This window comes from Numenius arquata, chromosome 9 (genome assembly GCF_964106895.1).
Source record: "Numenius arquata chromosome 9, bNumArq3.hap1.1, whole genome shotgun sequence".
NCBI lineage: Eukaryota > Metazoa > Chordata > Aves > Charadriiformes > Scolopacidae > Numenius > Numenius arquata.
The window spans coordinates 17,672,378-17,688,587 of NC_133584.1; the positions used below are offsets into that span (position 1 = coordinate 17,672,378).

The window sequence follows — 16,210 nt, forward strand, 5'->3', positions numbered from 1 at the left end:
ACATATCTCTGCATCTTACAGATTATGTAAGTATTAATGTAACTTAAAAAATGGAGAGACTTACAGAAAAATAGGAAGATGTTATTTTAATTAAGCAAAAACAGAGTTATAATCACTCTTTCTAAAAATAAAATTAGACTCTTTATCAATCCTTAACATCTGCATTTAATATTTTCTTCTAAACAAAAATACAGATGCGATTATGTAGCAAATTACAGTCTTTGACAACGTATAGTATTTACCTTCTCTTACACTTACTTTAATTCTAATTTGGTCATTAGTACTTGACTCATTACTGCAACATGTAACTTGTAGTAAAAGTGCCACAATTGAACTATAAACATGACATTGCCATCTTAAAACTGCTTTGCTATAAACTGTAGAGAATATACAGAGTTACAAAGTCATTGTGTTTTTATCAAAATATACAAACCCCCCCCAAACCTAACACAAGCTATCAATATTTTTCTTATGAACTATACAGTTATATAAAATATTTGTAAAATTATCTTTATATTTATAAATATTCTACCTTATTTGCTTTGGTCTATAATTATCATCATACAAGTCCACTTAGAAGTTATCTTTGTGTACTTTCTTTGAAACATCATCGTACTTTCCTGTGTTTATTCTTCTATTATCCTTATTTAAATGGAACCAAAGCTGCCATGACACCAAAATTTCTCAAGGGGTTCATAGCATTCACCAATGATAGAATAAATAAGTGGACTACATCATTACTTCAATCAATACTGTATTATCAATTCAATTGTAGTTTTATTGTACCCAAGCTATAGTTTCTTTTAAAATATTCGAGAAGACGAAGTAAGTAAACAGTGTACCACATTTGCACATACAATGAAGCTGAGGATCACTAACCTTCATCCTGACTTAATTGTTTACCGCTTCATAGAGATGAACCTACACGACAAATTGGAAATGCAGATACAGTACAACAGAGCCCTATCGTATGAACCGCAACTTGTACACATACACCCTGACTTTTTTTAAATCTCATCATCTCAGTTAAAATTAATCAAATTTTCAAAAAATAATATTAATTGTAATATTTTGGTGATGTCTTTCAGAAGCCTATTCTCCCGATTCTGAGCAAACTGTGAAGCTGTAAGTCTCACCACAACCCTCTGGTGCGGCAGGACGAGGGAGGCAGAAAGGCCGACACTTCTTCCTCCAGCAGCCCATTCCAGGCACCTCTCTGCTACGGGCCAGCTGTGCTGGGCCAAGTGACGCTGCAACAAAGCTCGCCTGGGGCGAGATGCTGGCACGGTTGGGGGGATCACTCAGGAGGGACATACGAAGGTCAGATGCTGTATTTAAGGCATGGGGATGAGAGGGAACCCCACGAACTGGCGCTATCCCTGTTTATACATAGGGATTGCCTCAGGGATATATATATGGAAGCAAGAATCTGAGTATTTACCTACTCCTCCCAAAATCAAAGTATTTATGGGTAGTTGCTCTGTTGTTTGTTGTCCAGGCATTATTCCAGGATGAGGAAGAAGACTCTGTCTAAATCTCCTCTTCTTCTGCTGAGAAAAATGGTATTTCTAAAAGACAGAAGTTGCAGACACACCAGGAGGTGGACGTTTACATACAGGATTTCTTTAAGCTGGGCCATTTCATGAGAACAATTTTCTTTAGACAAATGCACCTGAATAGCTCTACCAGCCATTAACAGTGGAATTTATGCAGTTTGGAAGACTGGCTATTGTGAGTTCCACTGAATCTTTATTAAATGTCTCAGAGATATCATAAATCTGGAATACTTTCCACACAAGCACTCAGACTTAACGGTCATTATGGTTAACTACAAAACTGAATATGGAAAGGAAAAGAGGTTTAAACTCCTGAATATGTTTTGTAAATGTTGAGTTACAGAAAAGCACGCCAGAACTCAACTGTACTTCAGCATACCCAGGTTCATGAAACATTTCCCACTTTCACTTTAGAATACACTAAATTACAATTATTTTATTTATAAACAGATTACCTTTTGTTAAAAAATGCAATATATGGTTTCTGCAGCAAAAATTCCTTCTACAGAGTACACTGTGAACCTACATATTTATTCTGCCTACAATGATTCTGACTCAAAAACAGTGCTGTACAATAGTTCAGTGACTAGTTTCCTGTAATGCTGAGTAGAAGGGGTTTGGTTGGTCATATTGTTTTTTTCTTTTTTCTTTCTCTCTCTATACGTTAGAAGTCTATTGTGGCAAAAGTAATTTGTGTCTTTCACATTAAGCTTGTATTATTGCAAACACTAGTTTTTCTTTTCTGTTATTCTTCCTTCTTTTGCATATATTGACACATGTTTAGATGAATAAATTTGATCTTAGTAAACGGTACCAATTTGAGTGGAGACGTTTCCCCATTCAATGCATCTGTATTTTCTCCAATATATAGTCTGGGATTTTTCTTCCCTTTTGCACAACTGTTACTCAGAGTATAACTTCTGGAGTTACATTTTGTGTATTTTTTACTTCACTTCCTTCTGAGCCAAGGAAATGTGGATTTTCTAAAAGTTTAGTGCTTTCATTGCAAAACTGCTCTTTTCTATCTTGTGGACCTGGACTTTTGAACAGATGTTTCTTCTGGTGCATTCCCAGAGCAGCTGCCGTCTTGCAAATTTTGGGGCACTGCAAGCAAGCGTATCCTTTTCCATTATGCTCACGTACGTGTCTTTGCTCATGGTTCCTTTTGGTAGAAAGATACAAGAAGCTCTGAAAGCAGAACTGACAGTGGTAACGTTTTTCTCCAGTATGAATTCTTTCATGAATTTTGAGTGTTTCATTTAAAGTGAATGCCTTATTACAGTATTGGCAGACAAAGTCTTTGACACCCAGGTGAATACGTTCATGTTTCTGTAGATTTCCAGGAACCGAGAAACACTTACCACAGGTTTTGCAAGTGTAGGGCTTCTCCCCAGTGTGACACCTCATATGCATTTTTAAAGTGGATGGACTTTGAAATTGTTTTTGGCATAATTCACAAATGTAAGGCTTTGAAGTAGCTACATGCCAGTGTACGTGTTCTTGAATGTCTGCAGTGGAAGATTGATCCCTTTCACAGAGTTCACAATGAAGATTAGGCATTTCTGTGTTCTCTTCTTGATTGATCGCCTTTTCCTCAGGAGCATTCCTGAGCGCATACTCTCGACTGCACGTGTTGTGGCTCTCTGTAATGGCGTTCTTGCTTCTGTGCTTTTTCCTCCATTTGGTCTTTTTCATTTTTCTTAGCTGTTTGGATTTCTTTTTAGGTTTGTAATTATAATAGGGTCTCCAGGGTTTATCACTGGAGTCCTGGTCACTCACGTCATCACACATTTCTGTCAGCTCCAGGCTTTCTGAGCTATATAGCCTAGATGGGCTTCTTTCTTTTATCTCCATTTCTGATTCCTCGATTAGATTGTCCTGTTTGGACTCGTGTTTAGATTTTCGGCCCCTTTTGCAGAACAGCTTAGATCCTAATATATGTCTTTTTACAATAGCCTCATTGCCAATTTTTACTGTTATTTGACAGAGAGGCGCAACATTGCTGTCAGTAGATGTTCCAGGTAAGGCAGGCTTTGCAATGTACGTTTCAGTTTTACTCGATTCTTGTACAGTACTTGTTGTTTTGCTAGATGAACCTCCAGATCCTGTGATGTGCTGCGTGTCCTCAGTTGCTTCTGCTCTGTTGTACAGCAGTGTTTTCTTTTTCTCCTTAATAGGTTTTGATTTTGTAATGCACTTCCCATAATTATCTGACCCATATTTACAATCATCGCTTACAGACTGACTAGGTAGATTATTTGAAGATTCTGTCTTATTGTTTTCTACAGAAGTGACTGTTTTACTGTGCATTATTACTGACGAAACTCTGCTACTGTGCATTATAACAGAGGGTGCAGAACTGCTGTAACTGATGACTGAGGTTGAATTCTCATTCACCTTGGTTAAAGACACAACTGAGGAATCACACTCCTGAGAACCAGAGTCATTTGCAGCAGTGGAAACTCTTTTTTCAGCTGTGAAAAAGTCCCTTTGCAGGTCAGAATTTAATATACCTACTCCCCAAGAGGAAGAATTCTGAGTTTTCGTGGAAGATGCTGTATCATTACATGAAGATGTATCCAAGGCGAGAGTTCTGTTGTTTGCGATTATATTACTTTGAAAATTCAGTGGTGGTAGCTCAGAGCTAAGAGAACTCGGAATGAAACATTTAGTAGAAGCAGTTTCGTTAACCTGGCTACTTGTTTGGACATTTTCATACGAAGAATTTCGGTAGGACTTATAAGGTAGTCGCCTGCATTTCATAGGTAAAAGTCGATAAAGTTTGTATGGGTACATACTTGGTTTTAAGCCTCCGTTGGCTGTCTTTTTGTTTACTGAGAGACGATGGTCAATTGCATGGAAAGACTTCTGATGATTTTTCAGTATATAGTAAGTCATAAAAGTCTCCAGACAGAAAATGCACTGATACCGTCTTTCTCCAGTGTGCCAGATCTCATGTCTGGTGCGATACTCGGCTAATGCAAATACTTTATTGCAGTAGTGGCAAGGATATGTTCTTCTCCATGAATGCACATTTGCATGTCTTCGAAGACTAGACAATGTCACGTAACTACGCTTGCAAACGATGCAAGTATATAATATCTGCCCATCAACGACTTTAACCAAATGATCCGTTTCTGGTAAAGTGCAGTTTGCATTAGAATAATCAGCAATGCTGTTTTCAGACAATAGAGGCTCTGTGTTTGCATATGAACTTCCATTCCTTCCGTCCGTAGCAGTGTAGTTATCTGCAAAATTTTGTTCATTTCCATTGTGAACCGATAAGGTACTTGATCTCATGCAGACTTGTTCATGACTTTCCAGTATATTTAGATTTGCAAATTGTTTGCTGCAGTATTTGCATATGAAAGTTTCCTGATGCTCTGAATGGAGCTGAAGATGGGTACTGAGTAACGCCCTGTCATTGAATGATTTTGCACAACAGTTACAATTGTAAACAGGTGGAACAACAGTTGCCACAGATGCAGAGACATTAGCAGAACTGTTTTCCTCTTCTCTGGATAAAGGGAAATCTCCTGCTGTATTTTGAGGTTTTGGGAAGGAAGTAATTGTCTGATCAGTAACTGCTTCATGTTGGGCTTCTGTAGTGGTTACTGTAGAGGCTGGTACTTTCGCTATAGCCGAAGCAGTACCCTGGGGCTTAAAGGCTGCCTTAGGAGTACTCCCTGCTTGTTTTCCCGCCTTAATGAGTGGTGTGGCTTGGAGATTCTCATAGTGGTCTTCACCCATCTTGTATGAAGGGCTGCTGTCCTGTTCAGCAAAAGGCGTTCCTTGAAAATTATCTCCCCCAGAAGAAACTGCATAGGAGTGTTCGGCCAGTGTACTGGCTGGCTCGGCATCTTTGCAAACGTCGCTTCTGTCGAGGCTGATGCTGGGAGCTGGTATTGTCTCAGACACCTTTTTAAAGCTTGCCCTCAAATCAAGTGGAGAAAACAAACTGTTTTCTGTTTCAAAAATTGAGAATGCATTAGTAATTCGTGGTCCATTTGTCACAGCGGAATCTTCGTGTCTCTTTTCATGTTTTTCCTCTTTGACAGGCCCTTTTTCACTAATACAGTATGCATAAGGGCAGGGGGAATTTGAAAAATTAACATCCGTAAGATCTTCTAGAAACGATATTCCCAATTTTTTCCCTGCAGCTGCAAGGTCCGTTACAGTCTCCTGCCTCTTAACAACTACTGTGGAACTGTAGATGTAATTCAGTATTTCTGTAAATACTTCAGCTTTGAGATCATCTAACTCCAGTACGTGACCTGAAATACATATAGTACGACTCCAAAAAATGTTTTTAAAGTAAAGGCTTGAAGCTGCGAGCACATTACTATGGGCTTTAAATTTAGTATCTTCCACAATTATGGTGACATCACAAAGAATACCCCGAATGCGCTGTTCATTTAAAATGGAAAGTACAGTGTCGCTGTGGAAGTCGTCCTTGAAATCCTTTGAAAGGGACATGACTGTCATCTACAAGAAAAAAAAAAGAATGTAAATATATTTAGAAGGCATTTTTCATCCATTTTAGTTACAGATCAAGTTTCTAGTTCTATAGTTATTTTATATATATTTATTCTATTATTCTATTAACTTTTAAATTTTAAGAATGAGTAAGATTTTGTCACTGCATTTCGGGTTGAAGTCGTCTTAGGTTCACTGGTGCCAACACTACTGAAGGCAATCTGTGTACAGATCAAAGATGTGGGAACACCAGTAGCTCCTCAGCGGGAGGCAGAAGATCTCTGTGGTCTGTCACTCACCCCCTGCCTTTCACTGGGGACCACAGCCGCCAGCTTTCTGCTGTGCCAGTGAGTGCATCTGCTCAGGCTCACACCGAATGACTCGCGGAACCCTTGAGGTAATTCCCCCGGCAGGCAGCTGAGGTATTTGCTACACATTGTGGGGAAGGCTGAATTGCGGTGGTTCTGTGGATGCCGAGGACGTTGTTTACTGAGGCTGTTTGTCAGACAATGACTTTACAACACAACCGCATCTGACCCCCTTATTAAGCTAATATTTAAAACAGGGATCAGAGATTCCATGCAATAAAGTTTCAGTTACAAGATAAAGCTTTAAAGCAGCACAACTTTGTAAACAATAGCACAGTACATAGAACACTATTTAGGTAAACAGAATATTATTTTTAAATAGTGACTACATTTTATTAGATAAATAGTTTCCACAATTTAAAATGACTGAAAATTTTTAAGTAACTGCATTTATAAATTTAGTGAGTAAAACAGAGTAATAGAACATTTTTTCTTCGGTTATAGTTTAGATTTATAGTGTTCACACTTTATAATTTGATAGAGTGTGTTCTTAATTTCTACCAAATAATAAGATTTAATTGCAATAGTAAATACCATTAAATAACTGCCAATTTATAATAATGAGGTTTAATGCTGACAAAAAATGTTTAGATTCACCAGGCTGTTACTGTCTGAATATACTGGTTTATTTAATTGAGATAAAAGATGCAAAATATGAATGAAAAACAGACTGAAAAAATGGATGAATTTGACAGTATGTATACAGAGAAAATCTCTGATTTAACCAGATTTTTTTTTTTGTTTTGTTCAAATTTAGATCTGTACCAAATAATGAGGTCTGTCCTTTTTTTTTCTCCCCCATCTCTGAATAGTGTTTTTAACTACTTGTTATGGTTTGAGGAACCCACAACAATTTATTGTCATGTTGACAATTATTCTCTCACCTGATGACCCCTCCCCACCCAGGAGGGGGAATCAGGAAAAAACAAGGAAACCTGAGAGTTGAGTTATAAACATTTAATAGAATAAGACTAGGTAATTAACATGAATAATACTAAAGAACAAATATTGATCCTGAGACCAATATAAAATATACACAGCCAATTCTACCGGCAGGAAGCTGTGCACTCCCAGCACTGGACAGCAAATGTGGGACACTGAGCACTACGGCTTCGGGAGGAAAAGAAGGGCTCAAGGATCCAGCACTAGGGCAAGTAGTTCTCAGGACCGCAGCCATCAAGGAAGAGAGAGAACTTCTCAGCAAACTTTCTAATTATATTGAATGTGACGTTCATGGTATGAAATAATCCTGTTGGCAGCTCGGGTCAAGTGCCCAGGTCTTGCTCTCCTCATCCCTGCACCTGGCAAGGCTCGAAAACACCGAGACCTTGAAACCCACATACCATAGCTGGCTCTAAAGTAAACATTTTCACAAATTCAGGCACTAGAGTCTTCTAAAAGTGCAGTTTTCCTAAGCATTGTGTTGCTCAAAGCAGGACAGGGGAGAAGCCCTAATTCGTACCTGACCCTTCCCAGGCGTTTCCATGATTTCTAGCCCATCAATACTCCCTGTGTCTTTGCACTCCATCCCCCTACCTCCACTGGGATGGCAGACCAAGGGACCTCGCTAGCGTGCTGTCCCACAAACATTGATGTGCCACCCCCAGGCTTGTCTCTAGCGAGCTTGGTTTCATCCCTTTCCCCCTTCAAATCTAGTTTAAAGCTCTTTCAATAAGCCCTGTCAACTCCTATGCAAAAATCTTTTCCCCCCTTTGAGACAGGTGTATCCCGTCTGTCACCACAGGCCTGGTCCCGTGGAAGCTGATCCATGATCAAAAAACCTGAAGTCCTGCCGGTGACACCAGGCTCGGAGCCAGGTACTGATCTTCCTGTTTCTTCTTTCATTATACCCTGCAACTGGAGGGATACAGGAAAACTCAACTTGTACTCCTGATCCCTTAACCAGTCATCCTAAGGCCCTGCAGCCTCTTTTGATTGCCCTCGCATTTCTTGTGACTTCAACGCTGCCTACCTGAAACAATAAAAAATGGATAATAATCGGAAGGCCGTACCAGGGTGGGAAGTTTTCTCGCCTCTACCTGGGCGCACCTCCCCCAGGTGTACCTTCTAACACAGTTTAATGGCTGAGAATTTTCAATGCAGAGAATTCAGAAAAATCATAATTGTGATTCACAAAAAATACCTCTGCTGCTTAGATATGCCATGGATGTCGAGAAATTAAATTTACCGGTATAACCATGATAGAAATATAGATGTATATTATTTTGATTATCTGGTCAGTCACAGCAGCTGTAAATCTAGATGCACTGTTTCATCCCTTTAAATTTTAAAATCAGAGTTTATCATGTGTTTCTTTATTACACTTATTTGGCTTAAAATAAGAGATATTTCTTCATTTGGAACAATAACCTGAAAATCACAGTAGTTCGGTATGTTTATCTGCTTTGGTTCAATATCTGAAAATTCATATATAATTGTAGATAGTTTCTATCACATCGAGTCTTCTACAGAAAGAATACTGACAAGAACACTTGTCTTCAAGCAAGCAGCCACTATCCCATAATTGATTCTTTTTTCTCATTGACAATGTCTGAGATTACATCTGACTTGCTCATGTGATGTGGTATTAGAAACCAACTGTCAGACATCAAAAACATTTCACAACAGGAGCCATTGATAGAGTTATTTCCTGAGTATAGGAAATAAATGATGTCAACTCTACCTCCCAGTGTACTGCCCCATAGGAACTTGCCTGTGTTTCTTCTGTTTCTTTATTGGAGACAGCTGGTTTTAGTTCAAAGACACATCATCTGACATACTGTTTGCTAAAAATATCAGACTGCCACTTCTATACTAAGAGGCATTCATAAGCAAGGCCTACAAACCCTAGTGGTTTTAGACCCAAGTCTTATTATTCAACTAGTTATTTCAAAATTTATTATCCTCCTAAAGAGAAAAGCCACTATTTTCAATTTCTACTTGCATGTACATAGAGTGCCAGATTTTGTAGTCCTGAATATTTTGGTATGCTCAGTAACACACCAAACCAGATTCTTTGTGTAAAGATAGTAGAAACTATTATTTGCTATTTAGACATTTAATTTTTTTTTGCTGTGGGCTAAACCATCTGCTATAAATCTCATTGGAAAGTTATACAGAAAAATTCCAGAGCAAATTGATCTTCAGAGCCAACCCTTTTTGCTCCTCTGTCTCAACCTATGCATTCCCCAAATAGCCCATTTATTCATGTCTCTAATGATCCTCTACTGCCTTTTATTTTACCTGTCTTGCTTCTCGCATTTGTGAAAAATGTGTCTGAAATGCTATAAAATCAGAATGCTCTACCTAGCACACGCATAAATGGAATGTTTTAGGAATACTTTACATTCCATTTGCAGTTCATACTGCAAAAGGAAAAACCTGCTCTTCAGTTTCCAGAGGAGTTCTACTGAGACCGAGATAGACAGAAATCACACTTTTCAGATGTATTATTATTGTTGTTGTTAAATATTTTCTATTACAACACTCGAAAGTCCATTTGGAACATTACTATTCTTCTGCATGATTTTTATTATAGATTATGGAAGAAATTCTAGACTTATTTATAAATGTTGCCCAAAACATATGTAAATACCATTTGACCTATTAAAGGTCAATAAAACTCTTCAGCCTACGAAGCCATCCTTTTTTGACATAAAAATGTGTGTTACTTTGATACTTTTTACTATCAATTGAGACATAAATAATTTCTTCAGAATCTGAACAGTAACTTTGTAGTATAACTTCATAATCTTTGGTGCACCTATAGAAAACTTCCGCTTCTGATAAATTCTGAAATTGTTGATTGGGAGTTACCTTACTATTTGCAGATTTTCTGCAAGAACAGTAACCGACTTAACCTGTCCTTAAAAGTTGTTGAATCACTTTGAGAACTAAGGTTTAAATATTCATCTGAAACTTAAATGTAAAGGTCGGTAGGTTGATTAAATGATAATGTTACCTTTTTCTGACATCAACAGGACACTGACTCTCCAAGACAATAGTCATGAGTGAAAATAACTAATATCAAAAGTTAATGGAGAGATCAGAGATTGATGCATCCAAACCACTTATGCCTCACTGCTAATTATAAATATCAGAGCATCCAGCTCTACATGGACACTGCAGAGGGAAGAAGCTTCTGTTAATTTTTATATTAATATTACTTTGAAGTAAACAAAGAGAAGTTTTACTGGCCAATGAATACCAAATATAACAAATATAATTTTTTTCACTACCAATTTTTTTTTTACTGTTGCAATCTAGAAATATTGTTTTTAAATTTTGCTAAACTTTTCAAATGCACTGCCAGGCAAGTGTACCCTATTATATATGAGAAGAGATTCTTTTATTCCACTTTGGTTGCCTAAATTAGAAAGACAAGCTAATGGCATCAACAAAAATACCCAACACATAATAGCCAGTTGCTAGTAGCCAGGCAAAATAAAAAAGAGCAAGATACTTGATAAACTGTAATAACAGTTCTCCCTCCATTTTCTTATTCCGCGCATTTCTACCGGGATTTTAAAGATGCTAATATTTTCTGGTACTTACCAACATGACACTACGCAAACATGTTCACTCCATAATTTTCTTATGTTCAGTTTCATTCCTCTCTACTTTGAAGGCTATCTCTGTTCTGTTTCCGGCCTGTTTCTCCAACTGAGAAGCAACATTCATCTGTATCTAACTCTCCCAAAGGGCACTATTTTGTTCTAGAGCAGAAACAGGGCTAGGCATCACGAACAAACAAAACAAACAACAAACGAGAACAAGTACACACACCCCACATATCCCCCAGCTCTACTATCCTGATCCTTGCCCACCTGGAAAGTCACTGTCCAGCCATCGCTTTTGTGATGGTGGCTCAGGTTTTTTTTATGGAATTGCTTCACCAGCCCCATCTGGGCACTACGGCAAAATAGGGCTGCTTCGACCATGGTCCCTTCAGTCTTCTTACAACCTCAGGCACGCAGAGAAGTTTTAATGATGTCTAATTATGTTTAATAGCTTGCAGTGGAATGTAGCTTAGTGCTCCAGTCTACATAGCTACACATTATTTCTACAAGTACAGTTATTTTTTTTTCTTTTAGACTCTCACTGCTCGCATCCTTCCCTATTAATATAGAATACTTACCTTTTCTATTTGTTATAGCCTCATAAGCATTATAGACTTTAAATAATTTTTTTTCAGCCTTGCACTGTTTCCTCCTAAATTTTAATGCAGACAGCTGGGGGGGGGGGGGTGGGGGTGGAATTTAGCAGAAGAATATTATGTTAGTATTAGCAGATCGCCAAAGCCACCAGCTTAAACATTGTTTCGGGGCTGTAATTCTTTCCTATTATTAGCATCCCTAACTCGTTCTCTCACTTCCTACTTTAGGCTTTCTACGATTGTTTCTCATCACATGGAAAACAGCCTTTCAACCATTATATCAGCCCTCAGAGAAGGCTTACGCTCACTTGGAAAGCCAAGGCGAGCCCTTCTCTGTAACAGGGCGCCCCGTCACTGATCTGGCTCTAAAAATAATAAATAAATAAATAAATAAATAAATAAAACACGTCTCCCGCTGCACGTCCGGTTCCTCCCGATGTCCGAAGTTTTCCCCCCTCTGCCCGAGCTGTTAATTATCGGTGCGGCCCCCCGGGCCGGGCCGGGCCCGCTCCGCTCCCTCGCAGCCTCCGCCCGCACGGTGGAGCTGGGGGCGCGCCGGGCGCCCCGTCCCCTCAGCGGCGGGGTGGGAAACAGAGGCCTCCGCAGCCACATTCTAAACGTGGGCCGCTACCGCAGGGTTCAAACGCCACTGTCTCTAATCCTGGCACGAACTACATAAAGCACAAGCTCCTGATGCGGCACGTTAACGTCGGTATATTTCCCCGTCGCAAAACGCGGCCTCTGAAAGACGAGGCGTTTGGCGAGGAGGCAGCTCGAAGGCGCTCCCCGCTCACGGGACGACATTAAACCTCCCGCCGAGGAGACAACGCGCATTAACCTGCAGCGCGATTTGCCCTGGCAGTCGCAGAAACGCTCGAATGTCGGATAACTCACTGTTTTTGAGCTACCTGGCGATCAAGCCCCCGCCCGGGGGGTTTCCTCTGGCGGCGGCAGCTCAGCGGGCGGCTGCGCAGGCTGAGGGGACAGGTGCCATCTTCCCGGCGGCGCGCGGCCCGCCCGCCCCGCTGCAGCGCGCGGCCGGCGGCCGGCGGGCGCAGCCGCCATTTTGCTGCGATCGTCCGCGGGAAGCGGGGTCGGCCGCGGCCTGTGGAGCGGGGGTGGGCCCGGCGGGCCGGCTCCCCTGCCCGGGAGCCGCGCTGTTTCTCCTGGGCTTCTCTCGCTGCAAATGCACTGTGCTTAATTACCGCGGCCGGCTGGGATATTTCGCGTATCGGCCAGGTTGTTTATGTGCAAGGGCTGTAAATTCGGCAAGGCGAGGAAACGCCGTGTTCCCTGTATCCAGCCCCTCGCCCCGGGGTCATCACTGCGGTTTTGTCCGTGCCATTTAGAACGCCCCTCAGAACTAACGATGCGTTCCGATTGCCTTGTGCTCCTTCACGGCCTTTCTCGTGTGGAGAAAGAGAAAGCGGTCATGGAGATGCACAGCTCTGTGCGTAACTTGTGCAGCTTCCCGCTAAAAAGGAGAGATTAAATATCTCCCTCAAAAAATAATATCGGAAATAAATTACATTTGGTTACTGAGATATAGTCACATTTACCTTATTTTCCTCATCTGATCATTATTTTTTAAGCATATACAGAAACTCATACAGCATCATGAGGTTGTTTATGTTAAACAGTAGTCTTACTCTCTAATTTTGTTTACTTCAGGTGATTTACTGCCTCAGGACTCAGGTGCAACAATACTATTAGTGCTTCATAAGCACTAGCAAATGCTTACCTAGATACAGGAGGAAGTAGCCTGACTTCATTTAGCCAGATGCTCCAATATATTCGGCACAGTCTTCCTATATGTTCTCTCTCTCTGCCTCTCACGTTAAAACGTCAGCAAAACCCGTTTTCCCAGTACTTGGAATCGTGAAGCTTAGAGAAAAACTGGGCTTTGAGACAGGTGGAAAACATTGTTAGAGAAATGGACAATTTGCTTTTGTCTTAAAGCTTGCTCGAAAATACTAATTTTGCCCAAGGCTAATCTGTGTTTATTTTTACAAGCTATTGTGTATGAGGTTTTACTGGACAGTTACTTTCTTTGCAAATCTTAAGCCTATGCATTAGAAGCACTGAATAATAGGAACTGATTCATTTTAGACAAAAAAAATAATAATCCAGAAGCATGAACTATTTAAACATTGTCACCCTCGATGGGCCTGGAAGTTAGAGCTTTGCTAGAGCCCCTTCGTGATAAATGCTGCTCATCATCTGATGAAACTATTTAATATCAACTTAAGGTATACAATCTATTATAGGAGGTAAGGTCTTTTTTCCAGCATTCTGAGTTGGAACTATCATATGGTTTCCTTGTTGTTTAAAAGGTATGGAAAGAAATTTGTTCTTGTCAGGAAATTGTCATAATTTCAGTGGCTGATCTATAAATCCCTCTTCTTTCACCATTTTGCACAATCCACATTAAAAGATCATCTTAGAAATACTAAACATCTTTGTGGATAGCTTAATTACTGCTTCCGGATCAGCGGAATTCTTATAAATAAGTTCACCTACTAAAGCAATGAGTATATTTTTAGCTTAGGACTCTCCACTACCAAAAAATGGTTTCTTTCATCTCAGGATGAACAGGAGATGGAACAAATAGCTGAAGAACAGCACGGTATTGATTGCAAAAGCAAAGTGCATCCCAAAGTTTTCACAACCTCTTTTTTTATCCCAACCTACGTAACTGAGAAGCAAAGCTTCATACTTACATATAGGTTAGTTTTAATCTTGAACTTTGTCTATTGCTTAGTTACTATTGTTTCTTTATTATTGGTTTATGTGCATATATACATATTAATACGTATTAATGAAGATTTCTGACACAAATGCCTTAAGGATTTTTGACAAATGTGTTGCCAGTCACAATACAATAATATGGATTAAATTAAACCTGTTATAATCCTTTGAAAGAAAGAAATTCTTTACTGAACAACAATAAATACAAGCATCTTTTTAGATTACATGAAACAAATTTAAGGAAGATTAGGTTATGAATTCCCCCTAAATCTTAATTAAAATTTATTATTTTAAATTTTGAAAATCAGATGCGTAACCATCATTTGTATAGCAGATACCCCCAATTTAGAGATGTTAATTTATTTGTACTTGACCATTTGATGCTCTGGCAGTCTTATTACCTATAGACAATGTAACAGATTTGGAGAAAACGGATTCATTTTTCTTTCGCTCTTTTTTTTTTCTTTTTGTTTAATTGACAGGATGTTTTCTTAAGGCAACTTCAACTCATCAACTAAAAAAAGAATCACCTTTTCTGTGACTAATACTGTAATTGAAGGTACTAATTTCCATACGTATATAATTTGAGCTATTTGGAATTCACAGTCCCATCAGCTCCTTGTGCAATAAAAATATTCTTCAGAGTAAGAAATTCTTTATAAGGTCGTCTTGGCTGCACCCAAAATTTTACTTTCTCATTGTAATGTTTCATGTAAAACCAATTGCGGGCAAAGAAAATGGAGAAACTGGTGCTGGAGTCAGATCTCTGTGAATGGACTACATTGGTGTTTTGGAGAAATCAGACAAGATTTATCTGCATCTGCAGTCCTGATTTCAGGGTGCAAGCCACAATACAAATTATATACTTCAAAAATAGCAATCTTCCTAGTGTATGTGTATCAATTCCCATCAAACATATAAATGATTGCACATAACATCACACAAATATTATGTTCTTTTTAAATAGAAGTCCAAGTAGTTTAGCAGTGGATTACTTCTTATATGGTAAAATTACAAGGTATAGAGAAATTTGTCAGCAAACTATTATTTACTTCTTTAAAATGTACAAAAAAGGTTCCAAGGGTTTTTCCCCCCTTGTTCCAAGGTTACTGAAGTGGTGATGTTTGGATGCTTTGCTGAAGTCTGATAATCTCACTTCTGCAACTCATGGCACATGGTATTCTTTCCTTAAGAGTATTTCAGACTGCCTAGGAAAAAAACGTTCCAGTGTTCCTCTCTAGTCAAGCAGTTTCAGTTCTTAAACAACAGCAGGAAACAACATATATAGCATTACCAACTCTTGCAAATTCCTCACGAGTGACAGGATTTTGGCCAGGGCTTGGCTGGTTTCCTTCTCAGTGCCTAGAGCAGGCCAGCATATCCATGAGAAAAATGCTTGGATGGACTGTCTTCTCATTGCTCTTACTGCTGAGGTCAAAGCAGCCAGTGATGCTGCTGAGAAGGAACAAACAGCTCCTCTTCACTCCTCAGGCAGACCAACACTTCATTCAGAAGTGGAGCGCAAGAAGGGCCCAGCAGCCCAAAGCGGCTTCACTCCCCTTTCTGTAGCACGAGCAGGGGAAAGAGTTCCTTTGCGTAACCCTTCTCCTCTTCAGCATCAAGGGGAGGGAGAGGAAGGGAGAAGGAGCACAGTCATGGAGACCTGCAGCAGCTGCCTTCTCTTCCAAGTCCGGTTGAGCGGAGGGCAGCCTGGCAGAACTCATTTGGCTCCCAAACTCTGTGAGCTGGGCATGTGCACCAACGAAAGTCTTTCTCCAAGGTATGTAGCCTTCTTACAATTTAGGCATGGCCTAATCTACCTCCCATTAACACTAAACAGAACACATACAAGCAATTTTTAAAGGTATAACTATACCTTTGTCTCTCCACCAGTCTAAAAAAGAAAA

At 39.6% G+C, this 16,210-nt stretch overlaps 1 protein-coding gene across 1 annotated transcript; it reads right to left on the reverse strand.

The window, feature by feature from the left end:
* Positions 1-1,731: 1,731 nt before the first annotated feature.
* Positions 1,732-12,626, reverse strand: ZBTB38 (zinc finger and BTB domain containing 38). The gene is made up of 2 exons (XM_074153389.1): positions 12,464-12,626; positions 1,732-6,041 (listed from the first exon to the last, which is right to left on the reverse strand). The coding sequence occupies exon 2, from the start codon at positions 6,039-6,041 to the stop codon at positions 2,463-2,465; it is 3,579 nt and encodes a 1,192-aa protein (XP_074009490.1). The 5' UTR covers positions 12,464-12,626; the 3' UTR covers positions 1,732-2,462.
* Between the last annotated feature and the right edge of the window lie 3,584 nt (positions 12,627-16,210).

What these genes read in the sequence shown, in the direction of transcription:
- ZBTB38 (XM_074153389.1), bottom strand. Translation starts at nt 6,041, where the DNA reads ATGACAGTCATGTCCCTTTCAAAGGATTTCAAGGACGACTTCCACAGC.